This window comes from Psittacula echo, assembly GCF_963264785.1.
Source record: "Psittacula echo genome assembly, chromosome: 3".
Lineage (NCBI taxonomy): Eukaryota > Metazoa > Chordata > Aves > Psittaciformes > Psittacidae > Psittacula > Psittacula echo.
In genome coordinates, this window is record NC_137736.1 from 84,506,315 (window position 1) to 84,521,118 (window position 14,804).

General features: G+C 40.2%; 1 protein-coding gene across 1 annotated transcript in view; it reads left to right on the plus strand.

Annotated features, from left to right (window-relative positions):
- Positions 1-14,804, plus strand: part of KLF12 (KLF transcription factor 12) — a gene marked incomplete at both ends in the record, with an annotated part of 247,794 nt that overhangs the window by 91,352 nt on the left and 141,638 nt on the right. The window contains 1 exon segment of the mRNA XM_080612449.1: positions 11,365-11,454. Coding sequence (XP_080468575.1) covers positions 11,365-11,454 — 90 coding nt within the window.

The window sequence follows — 14,804 nt, forward strand, 5'->3', positions numbered from 1 at the left end:
GGCTTCCAGTGCAAACCCCATGGATTCCAATACAAAAAGGCAGCATATTGCAGGAGGTGATTGAGACCTGACTGGGCATAACCATGAGCAACCTGGTCTGACTTCAGAGCTGCACCTCCTTTGTGCAGGAGGTTGAACTGGAGACCTGAGATGCCTTCACACCTAAATTATCCTTGTATCCTAACAAAAAACTCCATTGGCTACTGCACTCATTGTTCCCCAAATTTTTGATGTTTTCATGATTTTTCATGATGTAAAATGATGTGTTATAAATTAATTACTTTTCTTTCCCCTAAGCATGCACTCATGTATTTTGTTCATAACCTTAAATTTGTGCCCTGTATGATTTGCTGTATATAGCAGATTTGATCTCTGAATTTTAAGGATGCTATAATGAAAGTTCAAAGTATCTGTTAATGTATGCTATATGTGCTACTCAGTATCTCTTTTTATGATCTTTTTCTGTCATTTTTACGCCTATACCCGTAGTTACTTAAAATACTCTTAAAATCTTGAAGTTACACAGTTATTTTAATTATTGGCAGTATTTTTGTTTGTGTGCAGTTCAGTTTGTTTTGTAAATGTGTTTGAGGAATCACAACTTTGCTGAGAATCTGTGGGAAATGCGTGTTGGTGACATTTGAAACTTGTTAATTAGAAAATCTTCACACTTAATTAGAATTGCCTTTAAAGTGGACCCTGGTTCCACAATAATTTATTGCTTGTGGGATCTAATTTGACAGTTTTGTACATAAGCATTTTGGTCATCCTGTATCGGGTAAAAAGGTATCTCATATGAGCAGATGAGTATCAGCTTCTATCTAGAAGCTGATATGAGCAGTTTGAGAGCAATATGTTATTGTAAACATTTTTTTCCACATGTGGTGGGTACTTAAAAATTCTCATTCGTGAAGTGCTTTGTAATTGTCGTGGCTGAACCCAGGACAGTAATTCATTCACTAAATGAGCAAAAGTCAGTTTTCCCTATTTTTTTAAATGTACTGCGTGCTACTGGCGAGCCTTAATATTAACATTATCCCAGGAGTTTGCATTGAAGCCTGTGGGGAGCGGGAAATCTCCAAGTGATGTTAAATAGGACAGAGATGGGGTTGCTACAGGATGTTAAATATTTGCATGGTGGGAGTTTCATCAGAGCATACACCCTTTCTTTTGAAATGTCAGAATAAGCAATTTGTTTGCTCTGTGGTGAGAAGCACATAAAGCAATTGCCGTTCCTCTGAGGCACTGTGCGAAGGGTGTGGGGAAAGGTGATGAAGTAATGTGTAGCTTTGGGCAAAGAGTCTGCCTTTTTCATCCCATCATTCAGCTTTAATTATTCCCATGTTATTTTGGCACATGCATGAATCAGATGATCTTTACGTGCACTTTTGCGAACACCAGCTCTCCAGCTATGCTGCTGCTCTGGGGGAGCTGCTGGGGCGAAGGTTGCATCACAGCTCTTCCTAGCAGCTGGCATAGGTCCACTGAAAGAACATTTCTGGTTTTGTTGCTTATTGCCTGTCATATGTATGACTTCACAAGTAAGCCAGGGCAGGCGGTTTCTGAGGTCCTGTGAGAAACGGCTTTGCTCCTTGCAGGTGTGTCCTATGGTATCTGGCGTTGAAGGGTGCAGCTGCATGCAATCATTTTCTCCTCCTTCTCCTCCTCTTCTTCCTCCTTTCAGGGCTGCAGTGAATTTGCTCTGTCGTGTAGCTGGCAGTACAACAACCTGAGCTGGAGATAAGCAACCGACTTCTGGGTACAAGGGGTTCTTACGGGTGCCATATACCGCTCTGCCTTTAATGACATCCCCGCCCTCAAACAAAAAAAGAAACCAACAGAAAAGCTTTTAAAAATTGCTTGTGAACAAAGTAAATCTGAAATAAATCACAGAATGATAGAATCCTTTAGGTTGAAACAGACCTTTAAGGTCAAATAAGGCTTAACAGAATTTTCTAAATTTTAGCAGTTATATTTTTAACCCAGAGGGGGAAATCTGGCTTTTCCTGGTTGCCTTTTAGTTCTGCCTCTATGTTGGAGCTCTCAGATAAGAGAGGAACACTTCTGCTGGCTAAGAGCAATGTCAGCTGCTTGACATTTCTGTGGCCCAGCTGCCAGAAGACAGCTAGGCATATTTAACGGCAGCCTTATTTTATATTGCTCTTATTCAGAGGATACAGTTTGCAATGTCTACGATTCATCAGAAGTCAGCTTTTGGCTCTGCGATACAATGTATCGCTGTATTTTATCATAAGGGAGGGAACATGACACCTGGAGGAGCAGCAGTTTTCTCCTCCCCTTAAAGGGCTGGGCATGATCTGCTGGCCAGCCATGCCCCCCTGGGGCGTATGGCGTCCTTGGTAGCATGTTTGCTTTCCTTTGAACCCAGGATGAAAAGGGCTGTTGTAATTTATGGAAAAAGTGATGGTGTCCAGGCTTAAGCCTCCTATGGAGTTGTTTCACTGATCCCTCTGGGGCTTTGTGATCACGGACCTGAAGGTGCTGTCGCTTTGAGGTGATGGTCCCTTTAGGATGCAGGGAGTGATGGAGCTGAGCAGACACTGTAGATGACATCTTGGCTTTTTGGCACAGAGTGGCTATGTTTGGTCATTTGGACTGCCACACAACATCTTGGATCATAATTTTGGACTTAACCGTGGCTGCTGCTACATGCTAAATGTTCCCTTAATTTCTCCAGCAAACAGGGCCCATGTTGTATCTGTTTTAATGGAAGCGGACTTCTGCATGTTGGCAGGTGGGGAGAAAGCATGCCAACCAGCTCCCCATGCTTTCAGCAGCTCATTTTCCTACCAGGACAGAATTCAGGATAAAGTTTTAATCACTGTATATTTGCTCATAGGCTCCTGGGCAATGCCTTTCATTGCTCATTTGCTCAGCAAACATAAAATACTCACAATTTAGACAACAAATACAGGAAAATTTTGTCAGATGGCAGAATTATTCCTCTGGCGCTCTACTGATGTCGCATACTGCTTCCAGCACCAGAAGTTAATTAAAACATGTTGTGGCCTAAGACTTACTTTTTTATTATCTAAACTTTGATTTTAGTTTTTCGTAAAAGCAGAAGATGGGACCTCTTGAATGAAATCCTGAACTGAAACTGTTCTCATCAGCTGTTCATGTAAATTTCATCTCAAATTTAATAACCGAGGCAACAAGCTGCATAATAGTAAAATTAACCTTTAAGTAGTATATGTTTTAAGTAAATTTGATCAATGTAATGTTTGTAGGACTATGAAAATTCTTCTGTATTTCCCATTGTGTTTTTTTTGGGGGTGAGGTTTGTTTTTAATTTTAAGCCTCATATTCTTCAAACTCTTCTCCAAACTCGAGAACAGTTGAGATAAGAAAGCAGAAAAACACTTTGGAAATTGAGTAGTAGTATTTTAAAGTCACTTGAGTTGTAACTGTGTTCAAGGAGAAGTGGCAATCTAGGCCAGTTAGTGGGGTGGGATGTGAGTGAGAGTCATGAATTTCCACTTGATAGCAGTCGTCACTGTTTTTCTGTGCTTTAAAACCCAAAGGAAACAGTTGAGTTTATCTTCCTATTGTGCATCATGAAGTGCTATGAAATGTGTTCTTCGTTTAATTACTTCTAGTGTAAAGATAAAGGCAGTGCATGCTTTTTCCAGACTTACTCTTTCTTAAGTATATGCGTCTCCTAAACGATGGCTCTTTTGTACCTCTCTCTTTCTGTTGTTTTTGGGGGGGCTTGGTTATTTTTTTGTTAAGTAGGACTTCTAAGATAACGAAAACCCACAAATACTTACCAAACCATTGGTATTCACAAAAATCTTATCAAATAGTCTGTGAATGTTGTATTAGAAATAAAACAATGAAGCCATTAATGCTGATAAAAGTTAAATGTATGGCTCTGGTGTAATTACTGTTACTTTTAACATCTTGTGTCTGAATTACATACTGTAGGAGTGATTCTTTGTAGAGACAACTACAAGTGACAAGAGAGCAGAGGTGATGTAAAGAGATTTTAAGCAGTCTTAAGCTGACAGGGTTGCCTGCTGAGTCTGAGAAATAGCACATTTGCCTCTAGTTGCCAGTGCACTTGATGCTTCTCTGTTACCTGGAAGCTGACCACGTCTCTTCAGTTCTATTTATATTTGCTAAAATCAATTTAAATGCAAACAGACTAAAAAAACTTCAGAAGCAAAATATGACATCTTGTTTCTCTTCTCTGAATGTTGTCTGGACTTGAACTTCCTTCATGGAGACAGATTTGTAAAAATATATAGCAAGGAGAAACATAGCTACAGCTGTAGGGATTTGGCTGCTTAACAACTTTCGGAAACCTACTGTCTGCAAAATTAATGTTTTTTTCTAAGGGATCTAGGCACTGAAATAGGAATTCAAGAAGCTTGTGTTGCACGTGTACATATTTGCGCTGGTAGCAGGACGATTCAGCTGGACATGATCTGTTACATCAGGTGAGGATTTCAGCAGGACACTATGAGTTGAAAGCCAACTGTTGCACCATGCTTTTGGGCACTGGCAGCATGGAGTTTATGGGCTCTATCTGGCATGCACGGTTGTAATAAGAGACCACACTCAGAGGCCCTCCTGGAAAGCTTAGAGCTATGATCTCCGTGATCACTGGATGCCATGCAGATGCATGTCCGTGATAGACATATACCTACACCTACACTGCCCTCCTGCCACTGCTTCCTATGGCACGAGATGATGTATGGAATTTCATGCACTGCATTTGGGTCCACCCTGAGCTCTGTTCAGGGTTAACAAGCAGACCGAAGAGAGGCGTGTAGATCAGTGAGAAATAATCTTCTTAGCTTTAGTTAGTTATTCTTCACCCTCATTCTGAACTGCTGTCCTAACATATTTCCAGAATTCCATTGCTGTGGTGTTTTAAACTTTCAGGGTTTTTTAGATAAGACATAAACCGCAGCACGTATGTCCATATTGTTCACCCAGGCTTCTGCACACTCTGCATTCTCTTCTCACTGAAGAAATTACATTTTGAATTGAAATGAACTCAAATCAATCCCACCCAGTTTCATATGGAAACAGTATGACGTTTAAGGCTTCACTCTACTTTTTTTTCAAGAAATTGTTTTGGTTTTCCTTGAAGCATCAATAAATCATAAAAGTATCGTAAAAACTATAATTTTCTTTTCTGGTGAATTTGATTGGAAATTCAAGTTTGGAGTAAAATGCAGGACTACCAGAGTCTCTGCTTACATTATGAACATTTCACACAGCTATAGACATAATTACCTATGATGAAGATCTTATGGCAAGACACGGGCTGTTAACCCCGATTCCCTGGCAGAACTCCCAGTTGAGTGATTATCTTCTAGCCACATAAATTTACTTTTATTTTCTATTAGATAGTTGTTTCCTTCACTTTTGGAATGAACTGCTTTTATACATACTGAGGCAATGTTAACTGCTATGCTTCACCCTAGAGATAACTACATTTAAGTGACTAACAAATCTCATTGTATGGTATATAAAGGTCTTCAGGAGGCTGATGCAGTAGAAAACAGTGATTCTTTCCTGTGGGAATTTGGAAAGAAGACATTCTCCTTGGCTTCTTTTCCCAATGGAGATAGTTTATTTAAGAATGGGTGGTAGTCTTTCCTTCTGTTGTCTTTTGAAACAAAGAGAAAAAGCAATTTCAGACTTTGGAAATCTTACCTAGTTGTATCCTTAAAAGGATCTGTCTTATCTTCAAAAGCTTTGCTTTCAGTAGATCACTTCAGATTTTTTTTCCTTGAGATGTTATGCTGTTGCTTTGACTGATGGATGACTTCAGTATAGTAGTGTAAGTGAGTAATGAGAATAACACAAATTTTGGTATTCGTGTTCAGAAAAATCAACAAGGTAATCTTACTGCTACAAGTGATGCAGGCTACTTTGTGGTTAGTTCAATGGTGTTTTTTAGATACCTGTATGAAAAAGGAAAACTTAAAAATTTGTGTTTCTATCAAAACCATATTTCACAGAAGTAATTTTGGAACCATAAAATGAGAATACAATGGTGAATTAAGAAATTACTGAATGTGTGGAGAACTTGTATAAAAGTAAGTAGAGTATGAGGTAGGGAAAGTTGCTAAGTCATAGCTTTGAGACAGTAAGACTGCTTAAGGGCTGTTCTCAGCTCTTAGCTATTCAAACCTACTCCCCTTAAACTTGAAGCTTTTTGCTGTAGCTTGAGTGTTGAATTTGAGACTGCCCTTCCCCCAGCTGATACTTCATTTCTCAAAATTCAAAGTGTGTCATGTTAGAGGTTAAGTTTGTACAGAAAAGTAAAAGGAGAGTTGGAATGAAGTGGGGCCTGGGAAGAAGGTGAGGGGGAGAAGTTGTTATAGTTTTTGTTTTCGTACCTCACCATCCAACTCTTTTTGAATTGGCAGCATATTAAATTAATTTTCCCCAAATCAAGTCTGTTTTGCCTATGGTGGTGCCTCATAAGTGATCTCCCTGTCTTTATCTCAACCCATGAACTTTTTTTATCTGAAGTGTGAGAGCGGCTGGGTGGGCATGAGGCAGCCAGCTAAGTTCAGCCCACCAGAGTTATGAAGCATTGACTGCTCAGCAGAATGCTTTCAATGTCTCATGGAAAAGTTCAGAACCATCAGTGGCTTTGTCTTGCCAGTGTACAGATCTTCAGCATGACTAAGTAAGCCCGTTACCTTCGTTAGCGATAGCAGGAACTAACATCATCAACCTTGCTTCTGTGTATCTCTTGTGTTCATGAGAAGAAACAAGAGATGACTGTCTTACAGAGGAACGTAAATGTTTGCTGATCCATGCAGAAAATGTGAGATCTGGGTTCTGGATGCTCTGAAGCCTAAGCTCACTGCTTTCTTTCTAGGGTTGTGCCCATCACAGTAAGCCAGGTCTAGAAGAGCATAGTTCCATTTCTGATGCTTTAGTATTGAGCAGCTAGACAGTGAAATCTTAGAGAACGGGAGAGAGAACTGCAGTGTGGGATGGGAATGTGCAGTTTCTGTCATCTTGTGCTTAGAAGAAATTATTGAGGTGGTTTAGGGGTGTCTTTGATGGTGTCTCAGGCCAGGAGGTTGTGGCACCAGCTTATCTGTTATTAAAAGTTTGCAGCATGATTCTCAAACATATGGAATGGTTTGGGTTGGAAGGGACCTTAAAGATCATCTGATCTTCTAGTTCCAGCCTCCTTGCCATGGGCAAGGACGCCTTCCGCTAGACCAGCTTTCTCAAAGCCTGGCCTTGAATGCTGCCAGGGATGGAGCATTCACATCTTCCTTGGACAACCTGTTCCAGTGCCTCGTCACTCTCACAGTAAAGAATTTCTTCCTTATACCTAACCTAAATCTTCCCTGTTTAAGTTTGAAAAGTTTAATTTGGTTTGTAAGTTAAATTTGTCTTAGCCAAATTAAAAACTTGGCTACAAAGCCGTAACTCTTCTCATGACTGGAGCTAAATTTCATGATGGTATAATTTATAATTAAATAAGTACTACAGGATGCTGGGGTGGATTTGTACCAGGATTAAATATGAAGTTTAGTTTTATCTTCCTCTAAAGTAGCTGAAGATAACTTAATTAAAACTTGCAACAGAAAGACATCCCATTAAGAAAATGCCAGTTGTAGTTGCAGGGATGCTGTACTGGAAATGTAGGCCTTTTAGGAGGAGGGAGAGTCTTGTTATTAGACTGATTGCCATAACTCCTCAAAAGAAGAGCTTGTAAGCCTGAAAGCTTATCAGTCTTCTGTAACAACTGCTCATTTTGGCAGTTGCCCATACGGACCTGGGTATGATTTGTGTTTTTAATTAATCTTTCAAGGGAATAAATACCCAGAAGTGATTAGTGAAGGACTCTAATGGATGGCACCAAGAAATAGAGGTTGATCTCTTTTAGGGTGAACTAGTTTATTGATCCAAGAGAACAGATGTTTTGGTAAGGTCATGCAGTGTTTGGCTTGATTACATGCCCAGTTTAGGACATATATCAGCTATGTGTTTTACCTAGGTGGGTGACTGGATTCCACTAGGTGGGTAGGGGTGGGAGGTAGGAGAGCAGAGAAGAAAGAGCTGTCAGGTTGCCTTCACCTGGGCAATATTGGGAGCTGACAGTTAGCTGCTGCAGTTGATGAAGAGAGTTGAGTGAGCCAGGAGAGGATTGTGGCCTGAAAAACACATTGGTGAAACATTATATCGCCAGTCTCTGCTGGTGGGTCTCCTGAGTGTCATCAGTTAACGTGGGACACTGAAGCAGCCTGGCCTCACTCAGGTGTGGATGTTCCATCTGACTAGCTGACTGGAGAGGCTCCTGGGTGAGCTCAGTTCACACCTCCAGCCCCATAGGGATGCTTTAGATATGCAAACCACAGCTACTACATCCTATTTGCTGAATGGCTTTGGACATACTGTACCACAAACACTGGATATGGCAGGAGGGCACAGTTTGGAAATATGAGCTCTCTGGGCAAATATTAGGCTAAACATGTCATCCATATGTATAGCACACAGACTGGATCTATCTACTCAGCTATTACCAGGCAGTGGCTCCCCAGGCTGTGTCACACAATGGTGTTCCAGTTAGCAATGCAGAATAGTTTGGAAACAATCTACTTGTATGATTATTGCTACTCTGAATTATAAGTAACCCAAAAGCCAGAGCTACTCACTGCATTCACTCTTCAGACGAGCACTCAGAACACGGAGTGCTGCTTTTAAGAAATATGGTTTAAAGAACAAAAGGGGAAGAGAGTGCTATGAAAATTTAGTTAAATGTAAATGTGTTAAATGGTACATGAACTAGTCAGGTTTTCATGATTTATCAGTTTTAAACTTCAAAGGCTCTGGTTAGCTTGCATTTTTAAAACTAATGAGTTTATCACAGCCAGTGGGGAAAAATGGTTCAAGTATATCAGCTGTAAATTGGTACAAAGCACTAAAAGGGACATTAGCCTCTAATCAGATTCTAACAGTTCATTAAACCTGCCTTTTCTCGATGGTGCTTTGTCTTCCGCCCTCCTTCTGCCTGCGCCTCCTGGACAAGCCAGCTTGGTCCCTTCGTTCAGGCGGGTAAGACCTCCTCAGGGACACGAAGCAATATCAGCTCATCCTTCTTTGTCTAGGAGCTAAACAGCCTAAGGGATGCTTGATGATGGTGTATTCCTGATCTTGCTGTAAAATTCAACTGTGCTGTTTATAAATCAACAAGGGAGAGGGACCTCTCTGCTTGCAGAATAGGCACTGGGGGAACCAGGAATGCCAGGCTGGCTCCTGCTCTTGCTCCACCCCAAACCACATCCAAAGTGCTGGAGCTCAGTGACACCCGAGGAGATCCACTTCTGATAAATAAACAGAGCACCGCCCTTGCTGGGAAGAGGGATGTAAAGCATGGAACAATTTCAGCCAGCTGTTTTGTGGCATTGGAGCCTTCCTATTCTTTCCCCACCCTCATGGCTCGAACACTGAATAAAAGCCAAGGTGCACAAAATAAGTCACAAAGAAGACATAGGAAGAGCTTGTTGCTTTTTTCTCCCCATTTTTATTTTTCTTCTTCCTGTTGTGTCAGTCTTAAATCACAGGAGATACATAGTGGTAGCATAGCATGGACCAGGGCATTTCGACAACTTAACTCGTCTTCACGCTTGTTTGAATGTGGAGGCTTTCCACTGAAAATTACTTATTTGATCTGAAATTTTATAACTTAAGCATTTAGAGCTTTTTATGAACTATCTAAATCAACTTTTTAAGGAAAAAAAATAAGAGATTGCATTTGCTGTTGCATTTGCTTATCTGCTTTGGCATGAAGTTCCTGCCTGTCCTGTGGTATCAAACCGTAGCTCTGTGTGCTGTAACACATGGGGTTCAAAGTGAGGGTGACGGGGATTTTAAGCAGGTCATTTGCTCTGCGGAGCATGAACATATCAGTTTGCCTGCCTCGGCATGTTATTTAAATTGCAATAAAGTAAAGGAGTATACAAAAATAAGCAGTTGCTGCAATCCTTATAACCGTGAAAATGAAGATCATGGGACGAGGTGCATTAATTGAAAAAAAAAAAAAAAGGAAAATGTTTCATGTAATTTAAGTTTTTAAAAAGTGTTTTGGAAGCTCCATTAGGACAGACCATTTTTCTCGAAACTCCTCTGAAGCAACCATGACAAGAAACAGGGCTGTGAACATATTCTTTATGAATAACAGCACCATGCAGCACTGAACAGATCTGCTGCCCACGCAACACAGGGAAAGTGTTTTCCCATTACAGTGCGGTTATTGAGGACTACAAGGTAACAGAGTGGAGGTGAGTTTCCAGGCCTGAGTGCTGCCTTCCAGACAGGGCTACAGATCAGTAAGTGCTGTGAGTGAGTCACTTACATGCAGAACGTGCTGTAGTTTTGCTGTTTGAAAAATAGCTGTGGCGTCTTTGGATTTCTGTACCACTGACCAAGGTGTGTGCATTCAGACTCTAGCTTAAGGGATAAAATGTCTTTTATTCTCTCTCTGTTGTCCAAACTAAATGGCAGCTGCAGGGGTTAGCTTTCAAAGACCAGCCTTGAGCCTTGGGTGGAATAGAATATTGACTCAGGTTGAGGTAGTGTTTGAACTGAAGGCATAGGAGGTAGTTTTGCATGTCTCCATAAACTACTCCAGCAACAGTGGGATGAGATGTTCATCACAGGGGTATTGATTCAGAGAAGCACAGTTCTGCTAATCTCTCTTCAGATTGAAACTTTTACCCTATACTTCCCATTACTACAAGGACAATGCATGTTTTTGACATGTTTTTTTACTTCTCTTGTGTCAGAGGTGTTTGTGTGGAGATTTTCACTGACTAATGCTGATAACTTCACAGGACAGTGATATGAGGTCTGAAGAGTTGTAGATGTATGTTAATTTATGGTCTGTATGTGCAAAGGCCTTCACTATAACTTCTCTGAATTCAGGTGTATGCTTTCTCTAGGTAATACAGAAGTACAAATATTTTGACTGAAAACAAATATACCCAAGTATACTGCCAAAACCCCAAGGCTATTTCACAACACTCCTTTCCTTTCCAGTTCTAAAGCAAGGAATTTATATACATGCACCTGCATGATTAATTTCAAATTAAAAAATAGTAATTGGGGATGTTTTTTCTCTTGTTGCTTAAAAAGATTTAGTTCTCTTTTAGGGATAACTGGAAGTATAATATAATTTGCTATTTTAACGGAAGTAGTCACTTGGCAGTTACTCCTTGAAATAAATATTACATCTTCATTAACTTCATTTCTGTTAAAAGAAACTTACGTCTGCAATATTGTAGAACTAAACCAGTGAATTAAACTGAATGTTTTCATCACTTTTTTGATTAACCTTGTCCTTTTTTGCCTTAGGACATCAGCACCTTTGAGAACAGAATGTTAATGCTTGATGGGATGCCGGCAGTCAGAGTCAAAACAGAGCTGCTGGAATCCGAGCAAGGGGTAAGCAGAGGTTTCTGTGCGGCCTCACTCTGTAGCAAGCTGGTGACTCTTCCTGAGCTTCTCTGTGCTTAGCTGTTCCTCTTGTTGTAATGTCATTTTATTTTCTATGTTTCTCTTCACTTCTACCTTTTTGGAGCACATTTTCTTGAGAGATGTACTGGTGAGCATCCAGTCTCATCTGCTGGGAACACAAACCAAGACTCTGTGGAAGACTTAAAGAAATTGTCTAGGATAGCCAAGATGCTGTTGGTGTAATTTCCTGATTATTAAAAAAGGGGCAGTTTGTAAAAACAGGAAGGAATAATGGATTATTGCAAAGAAGCAAAATTCATGTCTGAGAAGCCTATACATGTCTTTGCTATTCTGCCTCCTTGGGATATTTACTGTGGTTGCTTCGTCCTTTATATGCTTGTCCCGCTCCATTTTCTGTTTGTGCAAACCTGCTTTCTTTCTGGTGGAATACTCTGGTTTATCATTATGCTAAGAGGGCTAGATGTTTCAGATGGTTAAACCTGGTGTCACAATGGCTGCTGAATACAGTATAGAGATCGTGAACAGGATTTTGAATTTTTTTTAGAAGAAGTGTTTGGCATTGGAGTGGTCAGTTTCAGGAAAATGGCAGATTAGGTTTTCAGACACATTAAGGGTATTTTCTTACATATGTGGTAGTAATTGTGCATTAATATGAGGGCATCTATAGTTAATGGATTTTGTGTTATCATGAATCTTTGTTTCTTTGTGTGCAACTTATGTTATCCCAAAGAATCCAAGCCACCTTACTGCTCCGAAGACAGATGCCTTCAACAAGCAGAGAGCATACTAGAGGCAGCAGTGCTATCACCATGTAGAGAATGGGCTTTTGCTTTCCTTCTGTTGTCCTTTTTTTTTCCTTCCTGCTATTTTCTCAATTATTTAATTGAGAATTTACATGATATGGAAGGAGGGAATTAACTTTCATAATGACTTAATTTGAGACTTGCAAAGAGATATCAGTTATTCAGAATGGTTTTGAGGCTTTAAGTTTGAGAAAGGAAGAAAGAGCATGTAATGGAGTTCTTGCTCATCTTTCTGCCTTCTTGAGAGCAAGTACCCTCAGAAAATGCTCCAGTACAGCATAATTTAAGGCAACATAAAATGTGGACTATTGTATGAAACACGATGATGAAAAGACAGATCCGTTAAAGGTAATTTTTAATACCTTAAGGATGCTTTGCATTATGTCCTTTGTATGTAACATAAACCTTTCCCTGTATTGTTTAGAAGACAAATATTTTATTGGTATTTGCCTTTGTCTTATTTAAAATAAGGTCTATGCATATTGTTGGGTCCTTTATGGAGAATACTTCCTTTAGCAAAGTGTGATTTGATTCTGGAAGACCTGTTTGGTGTCTGAGGAACTGGAAGGAAATGAGCAATTTATATAGTTTTTAATTTCCTTAGGGTTTTTTTAATAAAATTTTATGGACTTCTCTGTAAGCTGAAAATGATGTCATCATTTTCTTTTCCAGTGACTGAGCCATTGGATAATGAGTTTGGTTGGATTTGGGATTTTATGTGCTTTGGTACTAATTAAGTAGTGTCTGGTCAAGAGTCTCTGGCACCTTTATGACTCTTCATTAGGGAACAATCAATAAATACAAAATGAATTCTCCAGTTCACTAACAGAGGAGCTAGCCATTAGCATGGCAATTTTCCATCAAACAGCTTAAACTCTGAAGGAAAAGGTGGTTGAAACAGATGTTTAGCGTGTGCTTTGGAGACTGTTTTGAATATCTAGGTATTGGTAGACATAACAGGGACAAGTGTTTGAAGGATGTGATTACCGAAAACAGCATGTGGAGCTGTTTGGGAAGATGAATATCATAGCTGGGAAGCATAGAATGGGAACTAAAGTGCGATCCAAGTAGTATGAATTTGAAATTAAAGTGTCTGTTTGTGTTGTTCTAGTGCCCAAAGTCCCTAGTTTTGCGCCTCCATCATGGCGTATGAGTATACAGGGAGATGTGATTTCTGATTTGAAAATTTGCAAACTAAGAAGGCATTTTGAGTCTTCTGAAAGTAGTGTCCAAAGCTTCATCACTTAGGGCACTGAACACCAGGCAAAACTAGTCAAACTTGTCCAAAACCTGTAGGAAGACAGCTGGGTTTTTTTGCTGTTCATGCTTGGTATCTGCTATTGGTTCTAGGTTTGCTGCTAGGGCAGAAGTGAGACACGGTTTAAGGGTTATGAAAAAGAAGTTTCATCTGTGGTTATGGGATCCTGAAGGCTGTGTCAGTTGTGAAGGGGTGAAACCAACAGAGCCTGGAGCACCAGTGGCCCTCAGCCAGGGTGGCGAGGCCTGAGCGATCAGACCAGAGAGCGGAGTTTCCATGTTCGTTGCGTCAGCTACTGCCACTGCAGACCAGTTCAGTCTTTAGCTGAGGCCAAAGGAAGCTGGACCTGACACCTGTGTTTCAACTATGTCGCATGCACCAGTTCCTTTGAGCCTGTGACTAGAGGAGAGGTGGGCAGGGTTCAGGAGCTACAGCCTGCGTTGATGCAGTGTAGACAAACCTTTACCAGCCTGAGTTCAAAAGACACTGAGCTCAAGCTAAGTGATTGTGGGAGAATGGGATTTAGGCAAGCCCATAAGGGAGACATGCCGTATGAGGCAGAGGTTACTAAGTAGAGGTTACTAGGCAGATTTGGAACAAAGAAATATTTACAAGAGAAATGGGATTTTCACTTTGTTTTGGAAAAAGTTAAAAGAGTTCTGCTTTGTTTTATTGTCGCCAATTTAGAATAGTTTCATGATTTTTAGAAGGCCATCAGCATTAGCAAGAACAGATGCTTATTTTCCCAGTGAACTACTGTCCTTAATTTTGCACAGGAGATTTAATGCAGACTATTGTTTGAGGCTTCAAGAAGACACAGTGCTGCTTTAATGACTTTATCACAAATGAAAAAAAGACACTACATAAAAGATACCGCATTGCCCTTTAACAAGGCTTCGTTATTATCTCCCCTACTGTGAAACAGGAGCTAGCATTGCTAATAAATTGGTAGAATTACTTTAGAAATGTGAATTTGCTTATCATTTAATATCCTCCAGTGACCTACAGCTTTAGATTTTTTGCTCTGCAGTAAAATCTTTGTATGCCAGTAACCAGCTTCAGAGGACGTGAAAAAGGTGGTCCCTCCCCATGCAGGTGAATGCATACAAGGTGGTGTACTTCAGCAGGAAAAAAATATTCATTCCTTGGCTGTGCCAGAAACTATTTTGAAAGTAATACTTCTCATTGTAAAAATATATTGAGGCTGTTTTAAATTAAGTGGTAATACAGACTGGGCAGTGAATTTGTTAGCTGGT